General features: G+C 39.8%; 1 protein-coding gene across 3 annotated transcripts in view; it reads right to left on the reverse strand.

Moving 5' to 3' along the window:
- TMEM117 (transmembrane protein 117) overlaps positions 1-17,889 on the reverse strand; it is a 207,404-nt gene that overhangs the window by 27,206 nt on the left and 162,309 nt on the right. For all 3 annotated transcript variants that reach the window (XM_065048611.1, XM_021284091.2, XM_065048612.1), the window contains one exon: positions 14,823-14,982. In XM_065048611.1, coding sequence (XP_064904683.1) covers positions 14,823-14,982 — 160 coding nt within the window. The remainder of the gene's footprint in view (positions 1-14,822; positions 14,983-17,889) is intronic.

Below are 17,889 nucleotides of genomic sequence, written 5' to 3' on the forward strand. Positions count from 1 at the left end.
GGAATTATTTGATACATCACTCTAACAACTCTGCTGAAACTCTGAGCATCACCAGTATAAACTAGGCATTTTGCCTGTAAATTAACACAGTTGGGTCAAATTGGAGCCACTGTCTGAGTGAAGGCTAAAACTGGAGCCAGGGTACTGGAGTGGAGCCCTGGAGAGCTGGGAAGAGCCTCACCTCTGTAGATCTGAGATTCAGCAGGTGAAGACACCAGAGGCTGTTCTTCCTTCTGGACTCCTCCCAACTGCTGAGTGAAAGAGAAAAAAAATGCTACGGGAAACATGGGTGATTTTCCCCCTTCTCAGTCCTTAGGTATAGTTTATAAGTGCAAAAGAAAGAAATGCAACAAACCACACCACAAGAAGAGAACTTTTGGGGGTTTATTTTACTATTGAAATGTCACTAGAGGAATTAATGCAACCCATACCAAAAGGGCACCCAATTACCACTGCACTAGGTTCCATATAGGACAGACAAGAATCACAGCACTGTGTCTGTATACACAGTACTGATTTCATTTGTTTATAACTTTTCCAAATTTAACTGCTTGGGTTGAACACAGCCCATGCCAGGTGTCTGCCTCAGGCTGTTTTTTCTCTGTTTAGTTCTACGTTTGTGTTTCAGGGTTTTGACATTTTCAGCTACCACCATTCAAACACTTCTCAGAGCGAGACTAAAGAGACAGTAAGCTGCTTTGCTTTGTGGAAATACCTAATGCTTTGAAGTAGAGACATACAGTTTAGCAAGGGACTAACTTTGTGTCACAGATGTGCCTTTTGCTTCCCTGTGAATATCTGCCACAAACTGGAAAAGTTTAAGGTGCCTTTGAAAAGTCAATAATTTTCATGCTCACAAGAATTTAGCTAAAGGTTCAGAAAAAAGTATCTTCACAAACTGTGCATCACTCAGCATGCCCAAGTGTCTCTCAGCTCCCAGAGATCATCAGACTATGAAACTGCCACTGTTAGAGAAGAGACAGAGCATCCTCCATGTCTCCTTTCCTCCCACCCCCATTGGTGCTTGTGGCAGGACTCTAAGCTGCTCTCCAGGGGGGACTGAGCTGGTCCCACACAGTATCTGAGGGATAGAGAGCCAGATTTCCCATAATTCCTAATCCAAGTACTCTGCATGCAGACAGAGCCAGGCACCTGGACCTGAGTGAAGATGGGGGCAGGAGAGCTTCCAGCTCCAGGTCTGAGTCTAGCAGGGACACAATGGCCCAGGTCCTGTCCTCATTCCTCACCACCAGCCCTCTCTAAGAGGCCAAGCAGAAGGCTTGGCATACCTGTCTGCAGCCACAGGGTTAAATGAAGGCTGTGTTCACCTGAGCCATGCTGTGACAGGAAAACTGGAATAGGTTACACAAAGGGAGTGGGAGGAGGCGAGAGACTTGAGTCAGGCAAGAGGGTGGAGAGTTAGAAAGGGTGGTCGGGATGGGAGCAGAAGGGTGAGACTGGCTGGCTAAGGAAAAGGGAATGACCTGGGGAGAGAGGGAAGGGAGAAGAGATTTTGATTTTGAGAAGGCTCAGGGTTGACTATTAGGAGTCACTGGATGTGGAGACTAGAAATGAAAGACTCAAAGACTGAAAATTGAAATTGGATAAAAGTGATGCGATATGTCACAGAAGCAGGGATGAAGAGGACCCAGGATGGAGGCAGAGAGGGAGATAAGGAGAGGGGGTTTGGAAGCGACAGAAAGGAAAATGTCAAGTTTGGGGAAATGGCTGGAAAGTGTCAGGGCCTCTGGCTCTGGAGGACTTGTCGCCATGACTCCAGTTATCACCACCCTCTGCTGTAACAAGCAGATATGAAGGCCAGAGGCAAAGCACAATTCTCCTCCTCCTTCTGAAGTGGCTCACAGGAAGAAAAAACACATGCTGCTGTTAGCAGGTAGCTCACATTGCAAAAATTCGTGCAGGGGAGCTAATGGTTCCAGTACCCTGATAAGACCCATCAGATTTGTATAGCAGACTTTTTGATTTTGAGGTTTCTATCTTCTTGTAAAACCTACAGGGATTATACACACATAAAGTTCTGCACTAAAGAAACTGTCTGGAGGTTTCAGTGGTGAAGAATCATGAACTAAGGGATGTCAAGTTAAGGTTATCTGTACTGTGTGTATATGCATGGTACAATCCTTACTTAGCTACGTGATCACACACTGTTCCAGAGGACACGACCCTTTTTCATTACAGAGGCTCTAACTTGTGATTGTGAGGTGGGAATACAGAGTGACAGAGAGCCCTGTAGATCTCCTGCACTCTGCATCTGCTGCACAAGCTGGAAGGTGTGTGGGAAGAAGGGTGAAAATGCAAGAGACAGCAGCAGATGTGAAAACACTTAACTCTTGTTATGAGGGTCACTGCTGCCAGAAGGAACTGAATTCAGCCAATTCTGCCATGACATGTCTATTAGATACTCAGTGAATTTCTAAAACTAAACTGTTACCAAGCAGTTAAAAATTCTTTGGCTATTTATTTATTTACTTACTTATTTATTTACTTATTTTTTCTGTGTGATTACATCAACATCCTACCTAAGCTTAGATTCGTTTGAGTGACAAGCACCCGTGGCTGGTATTGAAATCAATGAGAACTGATCCTGAACATATCACCACTGGGGAGAAGAGGAAGGACAGACAAAATATCTGGAGGGATAGTCAGATTCCTGTAGTGCACAGCACTACCTAGATAGGACTGCCCTGTACTCCTTTAAGATCAGCATAAAAAGTAATCAGTCTATTTTATGGAGCCAAATATAAGACACAGTTATAGCCATCACTCAAAACAATAAAGAAATAGTTTTTACAACTGTTTGAATTCTACAAGGCAATTAGGGCTGTCGGTATAACACAGAAGATTAAATCAAGTAAATATGTGGCTCTGTCTGTTCCTAATGAAATAATATGCTAGAGTCCCCCTCCACCCCTCCAATTAGGTAACTGCTCAGGTAAAAGATGGGTAATAATATACATTTTCATAACAATGTCCTCAGACATCCCAAATTGGGGACACTTTGCCTTTAATTTCCTTGTGCCTCACTATAAAATGTGGACAATAATGGACAATAATACTCCTATTGTGAAGGCTATTGTGAAGATCAATACATTAATGCTTGAAAAGGAAGTACAGCGATGAGTGTCACAAAAAAGCCCATGAGGAAATTAATTATTTCATCTTCATATCAAGGTTTCAATAGTATGCAGTAAGTAAAGCCTGGGGGCACATGCTGCACAGAAAGGGTAAACCAAAATATTGAATAGCTTCTCATTAAGTGAACACCATTCATTCAGTGCAGCGAATGAGACGGAGGTCCTGTGGAAAAATGGGATGTGCATAGAAAACTAAAGATTGTATCACAATGCATATGCACAATAGGGGTGAAAAGTTTGGATCAGCAACCTTAATTCTGGCATTTCCAAATTTCTGAATGCATGAGTGTGCAGCCTCAGTAGTGTTGTCTCATTTTTAACACCATTTCTTACACAACTTTTTATGTGTCGCTGTATTTGTCTTGCATCATCTGTTCATTTCTGATGTTAGGCTTGTTTACATGATGCTTTTTTCTTTCTCTCATTCCCTCTATTTGGAATCCTTTGTCCAGATATGCAAATCTTTGCAGCCTGACCTTGAGGAACAGTAGGACTTTATATAATTTAAATTAGTGCAGTAATTGTTTGGCCCAGATGCCAGAAACATTCCCAAGGGTATTTAACATTCATTCAAGAAGATGTAGCTGTTGCTTCGCAACTTAAGGTCAGGACAAAAGTGCCAACTCGCAGCCAAGAGGATTCGCTGCAGCTCTCGCTGGGGAGGTGGCAGCCGCAGGTGGCTGGTGCAGCACCAAGCAGCTGCCTTCAGAAATGCTATGGGGCTCAGTCTGGAGAGTCTGAGCAACACACAATCTGCAGAAACCAGACCAAAACAGAGCCATCAAAAACTACACCTTCTGACTCAAGATGGGACAGCAGTCCCTTTTGAATCCTCTAACTCTGGCTGCTTGACAAAGCAGATCACTTAATCACTTCTTTTCTGCCACCTACTCCTCAAAAGATCGTGTGCTGTACCTGGAGTCACTGCTGCTCTTGAGGATTATTTGTTTCTCCACTTTAGGCACACAGCTCTGAAGCAGAATGAAATTTCATTATAAATCTAATGTGTGCTGCACATTGTATATCATCAAGCCCAAAGACCACCTGAGAGAAACTAAAAGCAAAGAGCCATCCAAGAAGGATTATAGGATTAAATCCTTAAATCCATAGCAAGATACATTAGAAAGAGATGTACGCCGTTTTCTCATTTTCATCTACAGGCGATAAAATGGATTACCTAGCCACAAATTTCCATCATTTAATTCCTCATGTGGTACCTGATGTGGGAAACAACATCATAGCAGAGCTCAGAGAGAACTGATGGAGGGAAATCAAAGCTGATTTTGTATGTGAGAAAGAGCCAGAATGTGTCTCTTGAAAAATGAAATAAAATCACAACACAAAAATGACCAGTACCAGCCAGAACAGCTACAGTTCAGTCTTCTGGATTATTGTGTCACATAATTAATGCTGGTGGGGGTGCAAGCCATGAATGCACTGAGAAACACAGCACTCCATAGGCTTCTGTGGTTGTTAAAGAAAAGATTAAAACAGAGCTGGCCAAGACAGAACAAAGGATTCTTGAAGGTGCAAGCCAAATGTGGCTGGACACAGCAGAGAAGCAGCTCTGCCAGGTTTGGGTCACTGAAACCACATGAGTACTTCATCCTGGGAGTGGGGCTCCACCGCCAGCATCTGCCTTTGCTCTGAGCCTACCCCTGTGCCAGAGATGCACCACAGAGCATTGCTGGCTACTGGGGGAGGATTTCAGGGGACTGAGGCAGTTTCAGCTGCTTCTCCCCACTGCTGTGCTACCCTGCAGGGCATGAGCAGCCAGTGACCACCATGCTCTTTCTTCAGAGACAGGGAACCGTTTGCAAGTGGCTGCTTGGAGCTGGAGTTTGCCAGCACAGAGCTGCAGCTGCGGGGCTCAGGCCCCTCTCTCCCTTACAGCCCCCACAAGTGCTCCAAACCACCCCCAGCAACACAGACTGCGTTGCTCAGAGCCAGTCTGGAAAGTTGCTCTTTAATTCACTTATCTTTATCCAGGAAGAAATGGTTTCAGTGCCTGGTGTAACCAAGCTTGGAGACCCTGACAGCTCCATCTTGCATTGGTTGATAATGGATAGTTCTCACCACGCCAGCAGCTGCCCTCGATGCTGACAAAGTGGGAAATGAAGGCAGCTGTGCTCATCATATACTACCTGAGGCTGTGTCTCTCTGGCATCAGTGGTATCAAGACAAGATCAGCATTACCAGCTACTGCAGCAATCAAACAAGTGTTGAGGAAGGGAGGTGAAAATTGTAGTTCTTTCCCAGTTTGATTAATATAGTTTTTTTCTCTGTACCATTTCCACAAGAGTGACAATGTGTTAACGCACCTACAACACCTGTTGGCTCACACAGGGCTCTAAGGAATCTTAATGAAAAATTATGTTGCAAATACTATTTAGGTACTAGGAAGAGACAGAGAAGAGGTTAATTATTTGGGGACCAGCTGGTAAATAGTACAGTCCAAAGTCAGCTGCAACACACTACTGAGACTGTTTGGGAGACTCCCTAGGCATGTTGGTTTAGTTGCTTCACTGATCCAGTGGGAAACACAGATTCACACTGTGTCACACAGTGCTGGTCCCCAATCTGTCTGTGAGATATGGTAAGTGTTATGCTGGAGAATCTCCTCTTCCTAATGAGCACTACAGCATGGGCAGGCAAACATGGTCAGATTCCAGAAAAGAGAATCTTTTAGGTTTTAACCCATAGGAGACTAGAAGCCTCATTGACTTAAGGCCACACTTGTACAACACCTATGATCCAAAGAGACATGACTCCAAACACAATACAGCTGAGTAATTAAATGTTAGATCAAACTCAGAAAGCATTGCAACTGTAATTTGAAATCATTAAAAGTACTAGGGAATAATTCCCCTGCTCTGTACATATGAGAATGAATTACTCATTGATGAGTTCAATAAAGTCTGATTCTAACAGGTGCAAAAATATTTAATGTACCCAGTATCTCAAGACATTCAATGATTAACTACATATGTCCCTTTTGTTATACAAAGAAATTCAGCAGCTTTACAGAATGTTAGAAGAACTCAAAGGCAATAAAGGTAAGCATGTCTTTTTGTTAATGTTTCACATAACAGCCTTCAAACTTTCAAAGGAAGTATAAACAACTGTCATTCAATCCAGTTTGCAGAAATAATGCAGTTAGACCAACAATACTAGGCATATTCTTGTTTCTGTTCCCCTCTAAGGTTTGATGAAGAGCAACCACGCTAGTTTTGCTTCTTCTCCTTACTTGAACTCAGTATTGTTGCTAGGTGGATCTGTACGCTCAGGAACGACCTGCCACTAAATCCTGCAAATTCAGTATGTCATGTAGCTAAATGTAAAATATGGATAGGCATAAGAGTTGTCTAAAGGCAAGGGTCTATCTATTTATGGAAAACTGAGGTTTATCCTTCTTTTTTCTTTTTTTTTGATTTAAACTTACATGGTTCCATTTACAAATTGCATGCAATTCTATCACTTAAACAGCTGAACCAGTTCAATCTCATCTCAGATTTTTCATTTTTAGATAAAAACCTGCTCATTACAAAGCAGATTTCTACAAGCAAATAATATGTTCCAGAGCATCTCAAACCCAAAGAGAGCAGAATTATCTGAATGTCAACATTATTGTTATATCAACATCTATCACTGCAATATAATCTTAAGTAATGCAACACTCATCAGTCATAAATCCCACAACAACAAAACCTATCACACAGTGATTATAGCAGAATCTGTGAAAATACTCTCCTTGCAACTAAAGATGGAAGCAGTCCTGTGAAAGACTTGAAAACAATTTCTGGCTTTTCTTGTTCCTAGAATTCCACTTTTTTGGGGTGCATTTTGCCTGGATATGGTGGCTTCAGGGGATAGTGCATGAAAATCCCAGGTCTGCTTTTGCAGAACTGTTTCATTATGTCAGGCAAATATCTACACTGCAAAAGAAGGGCCTCAGTGTCACATGTATGGCACGTACCCATTGTCAGGGTAAAAGGGAATGACTGTGACAAATGAGAAGCTTTTCCAGCTAATTCATTTTGTGTGTAGTCATCTCAAAGCTAAGAGGCTCCAGCTGGGACTGGTGCCTGATTATGCTAGAAGCGGTACCTAGTCAGACAGCATCCTTCTCTGAGCACCTTAGGGGCCAAGCAGACAATCAGACAAGTAGTGAAAGAAAAGAACTACAGTTGTTCCTTTTCAGCAAATGAGGAACTGAGTCAGAGAGCTAAAATAGGGCCAAGCCCTCAGCTGGTATAAATTGGCACAATAGGATTCAGGTCAGCACAAATACACCAAGTTACAGCAGCTGAAGCAAATCCAGGAATTGAATCTGCAATGCCCAAGACAAATGTAACGCCATCTAAGTGAGATTTAACCATGTATAAACAGTGCAAAGGATGAAATGTACTTAAAAATACTGTATTTTGCATGTCGTATTTGACAAAATCCACCACATAAAATTATGAAAATGCTGCAATATAAACCAGACAGCTCATTAAAAAGGTAGGGTATATAATGTGCAAGAAGGGACAAAATACCCCCACCTTTTCTCAGGGAAAAGAATTTTACTTATCATTTTCTTATTTCCAAAGGAATTGAAAGAGTTGAAGAAATAAACTGTACTTTATAGTGCGTTCTGGCAGTGGGGAGAAGGGGTTTTCAAGGTGAATTTATACATCCAACTGGATCTTGAAAATATTCCAATAGAGACTTCTGGGTTTTAATTACACGTTACAATGCTGTACTTTTCCCCCCTCATCACCCTTTTACATAAACACTATGTACACTTCCATCAAACTTAAAAGGTGTTTCCCTTCAACATAAAAGCAGTGGATTTCAAATGTATAATTTTATTCTCTGATCTATAAATACAGTACATTTCTATTCTCCTTGCCTTGTCCACAGAAAACAAAAATGTGAAGAGGCAGATGGGATGAAGATGAGAATCCGTGCACTGGTTCTTCAAAGCCTCATTTCCTTGCTAGGAGAGGGACAGGGACAACTTCATTCTGTGAGACGCTGACTCCATTTCTAGCTGCTTATTCCTGAGCTGCCAAACAGGCTGTTTCTGGGACCACACTAACTTGTCCCCCTCAGTACATGATAGTCAGGAAATAACCCACTCCACTGATAGTGGTCTTAGACAGAACATAGAGGAAAGCTAACATAAAACAGATGTCTGATGGGATGGATGAAAGCAGAGCTCAGGAAAGCTACTGTTCTGTGTTCTAAATAGAAAAGAGTAAGATCTGATACCCGCAAAACCAATGACTCTCAGGGGAAAAAAAATATTATCATTTGAGACTGTGAAATTCAGTGCAGACATAAATGCAAGAGTAGCAGCTGTGGAGGCAGGTTCAAGAAGAGGAACAATTCTAGGATAGGTAAGAAAGACCTGAGTCTGACCCAGCAGGAGGAAGGGCCGCAGTGCAAATAATGCCATGAGAAATATTATCAATATATTGACAAAACAGTATTTAGGAATGTACTCAAGTCTGTCATTTGAATCTGTAGTAAGTACAAATAAAGTGAAGCTGTAGATAAGAGCTGTTCCTTTCTAGTTCTTCTAGTTCACCTTAATTTTTCAGGATTATTTTTGAATATTTTACATCAGTGCTAATAAAGAACATTTCCATCATCCATAGAAGGATGTAGAAAGGACAAAAGAAGAGGGGAAAATCTTTCCTATGTGTAAGACTTTGCAGGAAGTAAAATCTACTACTTGCTATAGAAAGGTTTCTCCCAAAGTTACCTCACTTGAACTTGTCCCCTTCTCCTTCAGAGATCCGCAGGCCATGGGAGGTACAAGACCCCAGAGCCAACCCTCACAGTAGGGTTCTTCAGCAAACATTGAGCAATTAGCTGAGTACAAGCATGTGCTCAAAATGCTTACCAACTTTTGTAATGCTGTTTGACAGGCATGTCTAAAATCTGCTAGTGAAGAGCAATGTACTCTGAGTGGAATGAAACACTCCCCGTAATATCTGAAAAAAAGTAGTCCAGGGTACAGTTCTTCCCTGTAAAACCTTGACATATGGTACTGGCTGGGGACACCAGTAATGGAGATGAATCTGCTGTCAGTTTTATTCAAGGCGAATTCCCATCTATCCTGACTCCTCTGGAAAACTTGTCACTGGTCACCTGCCCCTATGGCTAGCTTCCCATCTTGAAAAGGCATGAATAAAAAAAGATAGTAGCCCCTCACATACAGAAATTCTGAATGTCAGAGGTGATTCAAAAGTTGTTTATTAACTTCACTAACACAGATGTGTCTCATGGGTTTTGACTTATATTTTATTATTGTGTTTTCAGATGTTTCAAAAGCCAGCAAAGGTATGATGGAAAGTACCCTGACATTCAAGTGCTTGCTTCTTCAGAAGTTGTTGTGCTGAATGGGAGGTTTTTAGAAGGATATTTTCATTCCAAGTTTGGTAACTTCCTCGGGAACAAACTATACATCGGTACGTTTTGATACTGCTTGTTAGGAAACAAAAAAATTTATATACCACTCTTGAATCAAATGTACAGCTGAGAAGGTCTACTCTGACAGGAACGATAAATTATTTTCTATAGCCTGATTTGTCTGAGAACACAAAATCATTTCTTGCTTATCTCTTTCAAAGGAAAACTACTATACCTGCGTATTCTGCTTGAAGTGTAAATCAGGATTCTCCTCTTGTTTGTATAAGTGTAAATTAATTCTATCAAATTACTGAGTGTAAATCCAGTTAAAAGCCACAATCAAATTACGTTTGCAAAGTTAAACAGATTTTCTAAAAAAATAAAACCTCTAAAAATCAAGTCTTTACCCACTTTGTGTGGATGAGACCGTATATCTACTCTATCTTTCACTTCAACTATTCAAGCAAATTATATCTTCTTCTATGCACTTGACGTTGTGGGTGGTATTTTTGAACGTGCTCACACGTCATACTAAATTTTAATCAAAATAGGCTTTCCATCAGCGTAAAACTGAAAATAAATAGAACTGTCCCCACTTTGCGTATTTGTTAAAACAACCAGAGTCTGTTCCATTTTGCCGATAATGGTTTTGTGTTACTGTTTAATAATGATATATACAAAACATAATTAACATTACAAAGTAGCTAAATTAACTACTTTTTTTTCCCCAGGGAATGATGAAAAACTAGAAGAAAAAAACACAAGACAGTCTAAATACATATTTTCTTCAAACTGTTAACTTTCTAGTTCTCTTATTAGAAACTCTACCAAAGACAGAAGACCAGACATTCTGCAGAAACAAAATGAAAAAGAAGTGACAGGCCACCCCTTAAATATGTTGATTTTCAAGTGAAGTAGCAAGGATTGATCTACGGTTACATGTTAAAGCAATTTACATGCAAAAACATTATGAAAAAGACATTTGAAAAATGGTTCTTTTTAAAAAAATAAAAATATGTCTGCTGATACCCTAATACCTACGTAAGCAGAGATCCAGTACTAGTCATAAGGAATGTTGTCAATTTTCTAGCTCTCTTTGAACTTCATTTCTTTCAAACTACCCAGAAGGACAAAATTCTGTTCTGTGTATTTACAAGAGTATTTGGTATTAACGGGATTATTTTGCTAGTTGGGTTAAAGATTCGCATACAAGAGCTGTCTCAAACAGTCTTAGATTTAAGTGCTTCCTGGCTTCTGTTTATTCCAGTCAGGTGCTACTGAGTCTCTTCAGTTATTGAAGAATAAATTCTCCTTTTGGGATCAAATAGTATTTTCAGGTAGCTTTAAAATCACTCAGACATTTTATCTGATTGTACTGTCAGATAAGAAGTTGCAGTAAGTCATAAGAGTTATAAGAATTTACACCATGGGACTTGCAAAGTGCTCAGAGAGGTAGCTACAGCGTGTAACTCCACAGTGATGCTGAAATACTCCCTGGTCTTTCAGAGGTCTGGGCAAATCTCTAAACACTCACAAAAGACATTACAGAGATGACAAAATTAATCTCCCCATTAATCTTCTGTGAACACAGGAGGTTTAATAACACAGCCACCACAGGCTCCTACCCATTAGCAAAGTCGCTAAGAACACGACACACACACACAAAAAATATATAGGCTAATGCACGAGTTACTGTTTACTTGCACAAATAGAAGTATTTGGAATGTGGGATTCTAGTTTCACTTTTGATATTTACTCCTTTATTTAACAGCTTTTCCATTACATCTTTGAGAAAGAGAACCAAATATGTGATTTTTTTTTAAAAGAGTAAAAATTTCTATTGCATGATAAAAGTATTGCTACATATCCAACTTTAATATATGTCATCTTGCACACAGTCTGAAACTAAGGCTAAAATTATCATGGTGCCCATGTACAGCAGTGAATGCTACAAGTGCCAGAAATATACATACGTTAGCATCTTGCCACCTCAATTATCAGGACAGGCATCATTAAACACATTGTGAAAAAGACTGATTTAATCACTTCCATACTGTGGAGAAAAATAACTAACTTGTAGAATTCTTACTTTCTTACTGTAAGCAAGGATATATCCTTTAAAAGGAACTAAGGCTCACCTACATTGGACTGAATTCAATCACTTGTTTTTCAGTGAGAAAATACGCAATCTCTATATTAAAAAAAATAAATAAAATCAGTGTTTGTATTTACATTGGATAAAATGTCCTGACAACCAGGACTGGACAGAGACCTCTGTGCTGCCTCTCAAATAGCCTGAAATAGTTATTGTCTCTGATAGTCTGGCTTAGACCCAGTGAAACTTCAATTCTTTTCAACCATGGCCAAGCAGCAATGGGAGAAGTGGAGCTCACCCTGCCTGCAAGAGTCAGATATGCTCTAAAGAAGTCTCATTGATAAAACACCAGCACACAAATGCCATAATATTTTGGCCCTTTGACCAGCTGTGGAAATAGCTGAGCAGGACTCTTGCAAAGCTGCAGCTCTGGGCTCAGACCACGGAACCCTCATAACATTTCTTTTGGGTCTGGCTTAAGGGATGGCTCCTCTCAGCTCATCATGTTGGGTCTACTTATTCTCCTCTAGGGCCTGTTGCATCTCATCTTACTGTAGATGTTTGAAAGCACCCCAACTGTACCTTGATGTCTCCATTGACTATAAAGACAGTGACTAAAAGCTGGTGGAGATGTACACACAGTTGCCATCTACGACAGGCATTCAGGGTCCCTTTTCTTCACCCCAAGGAGGGTGAACATGTTGAAGTGTCAAAGCAGAAGAGGCAGGAATAGAGCCTGAGCCAGAAGCCAGCCGCACTACCCATGAAGTCCTGTTGTAGTCCTGCAACCTTCTCCATGATCTGTTTTCTCAGATTGTCTTATATATTTTTGTGGTCATAACTTTCACATTTACATTTCAGACACAAGTCTCTGTCTTCTACTCTGTCTCTCATTTGTGCTTTTCTCCCTGACCCATCCCCTGAATATTTGGTGCATCCCTCAGAGCAGAGGAGACTTTGCACACTGGAAGGAGAGCGGGGCTGGGAGGCAGCCAGGGTTTGTTGCAGAATGAAAACCAAAGCTAAAAAGTGCATGTACCCTTTAGCAACACTCATGTATAACTGTCTGTATAAGGTTCAACTGTCTGTGTTCTCCTCTTCACATGTCTGCCTGGATTATGTCTAATCGAATAAAGGTAGCTCTTGAGGGCAAAGACTCCTCAGTCCTTTATTTCTTGTCTTATGTCCTACATAGGGCTTAGACAAATATTAAATTATAGTAATACTAAGAAGGCAAAGCCATCCCTTACAATTATGTAATTATTTTTCACAGAATTGAGAATGGGTTTCAAAACTCAACTGGTTTTCTCTTGTTGCTAAACACAGTATTCAGAGAGACAGAAAATGACCGCACCCCAAAAAAAGATGAGACTTCATTTGTGGTCTTGGTTAGCATCAGCCTCCAACAGAAATTTCGTAATACTAAGCTTTTTTCCTTTTTTAAATCATTTACCAGTTTCTTGCTAAGCTTACTAAATTAGAAAAAAACTCCACAAAACAGAAAACACTATTAATTTCTAGAAACATGTAATTCCAAAGCATAATTCAGTCAAAGGATTGAGATCCTGATGGTCTTTACCTGTGATTTAATACTTTGCTGTCTCAACTTGACTTTATTGCAGTGGCAATGCAATGATGCTAGAACTACACTGTACATAAAACATGCCAACTTAGCTGCGGGGTCCAAATAACTTTAAATAAATAAATAACTCCATCACACAAACATCAGTCAAAAATGCAATTAAAAAGAGCCTCTTGCTTCTTGTAAAAATATGAAATAGTACTTGGAACAGACTGTTTCAAATAAAATTCTTCCCTATATTCAGCAGCTACAAGGTCAAAGTACTTGAACTTCATTTTTCAAAGTCAAAAGGATGATTTAATAATTATTTGGTATGAAGACAACTTTGTTTCTCTACCCTGCATACAATATCAAATTCAATATAGCTTGATACATCATGTATTTTCATTCACACTTTCATTACAGCCCTGTGAAGTACAATCATTTATTATACATTTTCTTGAATCTGCTTTGAAGCAGTAAACAAAGTGTAAAATGCAAAGGGAGAGAAAGGAAAGCACCACAAATCTTACTAGAAAACAGTACTTCCTTTCTTATCCTCCTTGTTCTAACCATGAAGCACAGTGAGCACTGAACACTGGTGAACATTAGAAAATAAAACGGAGCCATAGGACTTTAACGTCCTAGTACAGCAGTGATAAATTCTGAGTGCCACCACAGTGTCACCTCTACGAAAATTACTCAAGCAATAGATACCTCATTAAAAAGAACAAAGTGTCTCAGAAATGGTCTTTGCTAGCAGAGTTAGTTAGTAATATATTGGAAAGGACCCATCGGTTCTTCTCAAATTATTTGCTAAACTTCAGTTCAACAGTCTGACATGTCCAGGACTAACAGGAAAAGTCACTCAGGCCTTCAGCGCTCCTTTTCCTTGCTTCAGCCCAAATGATGTAACTCTTCACAGAGCATCAGGTGAGTTATTCACACAGGGCTCAAACCACAGACAAAAGCAAAGGGTAGAGCACAGCATCACACGAGAGAGGTTTTTGGCCAAATACTTGTGACCCAGATTCCTTTCTTAACAGCTAGATTCAAAAGAGCAGACATCAGGCAGGCTACAAGGAATCATCTCCCCAGTTAACCTCACTGGCAGAAGACACTGCAGTACAAGGACCTGTCATCAAAGTAAAGAAATGTTTACGTGAAAGTGGAATCTTAATAGCAAATAGTAATTTCCATCGATTAAAATGCTGCAATGTATACCAGGTGTATACCTGATACTGTACATGCTTGAAATATGGAAGTATTTCCTTACTGATTGGTCAAATTTCTCTCATCATCCTAACAGAAGCTTTGAATTTACAAAACAGCTAGCTCCTGTTTCTTCATTTGGTGTCATTTTTGCAGAAAACACCTAACTTGGAGAGACAAAAACTAGGAATAGAAATCAGCAATGTTTTCATAACAAAAGGCCAGTGGGCTTTTTGCAAAGTCACCGAGGATGGTGTTATAAAATGGGCCTACAAACAGCAATTGCAAATTAAACATTTATTTACCTTTATGTAGTCCTAGCTAAACACCATTTGCTCTACTAGAAATAGAGTGACTAGGCAGTCTCAGCAGCTAAAACGAAACATTAGGAATGTACCTGCATGACAATAAGAAGGTCAAACACCAAGATGAAAGAAGCCAAGAAGGCTCTTGAGACCTCGTCACTTGGCAGAAATCCACGATTCAGCTTGTCCCAGCTGATCCAGTCAGTAGTGATGACGAGCACAACTACAGAGGTCAGAGTAAACAGAACTGTCCTGCAAGGGAAAAGAAATAGTTTCAGAGAGAACACGATAGTAATGAAGATGTATCATTGAAGATGCATCATTCTATTTTATCCGTCTTCTAATGGTCAGCTAGTGCTTTATCAGTACTTTTCCAATGATGAAAAGAGATTGAAGAAAATTAAGTGTACAAACAAATCATTTAATTCAAAACAGGAAAGCAGTCAGCTGTATCCCTAGTAAAAGGAAATTTAGTAGCTAGTACTAAGCACATTGAAAAATTAGGCTGTAGTGTATCACTCTTGCTCTTCATTCCATGTTTTTCATTGAATATGCAAACCAATTAAGTAAAATGATAAAGAAATACATTATAATAAGGTAACAAGGACTGTATGACCTTGGCCAAATTCAAATGAACAATTTGAGAGAACATTTTCTAAGGCATCAAAGACATTAGAACCTTTGCAAAGCCTTTTCTCAGCCATGGGAGCTATAGGACACAAACTGTGTAGTCTAATTTTTATATAGAAACACAGGTGTATGAAAGAAATTTTCATTACACTAAATTAATCTCTAATAAAGTCTGGGGGTTGTAGAAGGATTTTGCTTTGTGTCTTTTAAGATGTCCTTTGTACAATTTTTCAACGTCTTATGTCATTTCTGAGAAGTCAGTGAAGAGTGAATTACAAAAGTAATAAAGCTTCCATTTGAATGCTATGAGAATTCCAGAAGACACATTTTACTAATTTATACAATTTTGCAATATGGTATTTAAGAAGTATCTTTCTAAGCTATGTCCTCAAAATAGTTCTGCATCATTTCCAGCAGCACTTTGGTGATATCCTTCAGAGTTGGCAGCAATGACTGATTGAATTCCTGGTTCTGTGGAAGGAGGCAAATTTAGTGAGTAATTTGAGGGGGAGCAAGGCGTCTCCCAGCAGCCATAGCTGTCAGTAGATCTGTGCTATAATAGGGGCATATCAACATCTGAATGCGCACACAGAGCTAAACAATTGTGGCAAGGTGAAGTTTTTTTCCACAGCAATAAAATCTAATTTTCTTCAGCTACCAAGGGCTGTAAAACAATGTGAAGGATATTTCCCATGACATTTCCAAATGGGACAAATGCTCAGAAGAGTAAAAGAAAAATCTGTACACCAGTAGGCACAGGCTCCCAGTCTGTAGGCACTTCTTTTTATATATCAGCCTTGGCTGTATTTGTGTGGGAAGGAAAAATAAACATGCACATAAGCAGTAGTGTACACATTTGGACTCCTAAACATCATTCTTAAGTGGCTTCATGGGCTGTGCTTCTTTGCAATATAATGAGACATAAAATGACTTGATTGCTACAACCTTTACCTTTGAACATACATTTTTATTCTTAATAAATAATTTCAGTTATATTTAATACTGGTTGGAATTGTAGCAGTATCCCTTGAGTATAATACCAGCATCTGGGACAGAAAGAAAAAAAATAGGTATATTAGACTGAATTAGACCTAAGCAATATTCAAGCTTGCTTATCCCCAAAATATTTGCTTAGCTACCATCTCACCTGTCAGTATCTGAACCTGATGGACTTTTCTACAGGCTCCATACCCAGAATGGCTTACTTCAGAAAGGTGATTCATTATGTCTCTTGAGACCTACAAAGGTGTTTTCTCCCACCTATTTTGTCTTTGTATCTGAAATGCACATGGAGGTAAATGTTGTTACTTTAGCTGAGAAGTTCTCCAAAAAGAACACAGTCCTCTGTGCTTGTCTGCCACCCAGTGCAGACTGGTCTGGCTGTTGGGTGCACTGATTTTTCTTGTCCTCATGCTGAGGAACTCACATCTCCCAGTGCACAGAGAGTTTAGAAACATGCGTTTAGAAACGTAATAGAAGTCTGCATAGTTTGCTATGGGAATCATGTACCCAGAAGTTATGCTCAACACTGTTCTGCTTCAGTCCTCTTGAATTATGCATTTGCATTTTGGAGTAAGAGTTCAAAGCATGGAAGGTTGGACATTGGCACGTATGCAAGCAAAGGCAGACATATTTTTATGCATGCTTCATCAGCATGCATGCAAAGACCAATGTATGTGCTCAAGCCCTGATTTCCTTGAGGAAATGCATATGCACTTACAAAACTGCTTTGTTATTCATTCTGAAATGTCAAATAGAGAGAGAGGGAGCAGAAAATGGGCTGCTAATAGAATAAGAAAATGTGAAACCAACAGAAAAGGTTAGAAATAGACTTTCGAAAACGTTGCATTAAAGAGCATAATTAGCAATCAGTTGTATTTTTGACCTATGATACTGGAACACAACAAAATATTCAGTAAGTGCTTTGGGAGTTATTAAAAAACTGAGTTTGTCTGGGTTAGAGTTCAGTTCACTTCTTGTGAAAGTACAGCATAGTGTGGCAGATGCACTTGACACCCCCACAGCCAAACCACAGCCCCAGTGTCCTGGGGATTAAGAGAAGCTGAGGACTTCATTTAATTTGACATTAACTTGTATCAGATGAACCAATGTGAACTACCCTGCAATAGTTAGGCCAGTCTAGTTTGTCCTCTATCCTGCAATGCACATTACTGAGAAAGTGCTACACCTTCAAACTATTCACAGAATTGCTGTCTTGACCTCTCTGTCGTCTGCTTACAGAAAGGCTATGAGAGGAAAGGCAAGAGAGGATTGACTCTTCCCTGTACCAGACATGAAGAAATGCAACTTCTTTCTGCACTTCACAGATGAAATACACTTCTATATTTCCTGTCTAATTCTAGCTTGCTGTATTGAATGATTATGTGCACTGGGTACCTATTCAGCTACAATAACCCACATTTTACAACCTAGCCCACACTCTTCAAGATACAAGGTTGCTACGAAGAATAAAAATTTTTAAAATGTCTGCAAAAAATCTCTGTCCAGACCAATTGCATACTGAGAAGT

This window comes from Columba livia, chromosome 1 (genome assembly GCF_036013475.1).
Source record: "Columba livia isolate bColLiv1 breed racing homer chromosome 1, bColLiv1.pat.W.v2, whole genome shotgun sequence".
Lineage (NCBI taxonomy): Eukaryota > Metazoa > Chordata > Aves > Columbiformes > Columbidae > Columba > Columba livia.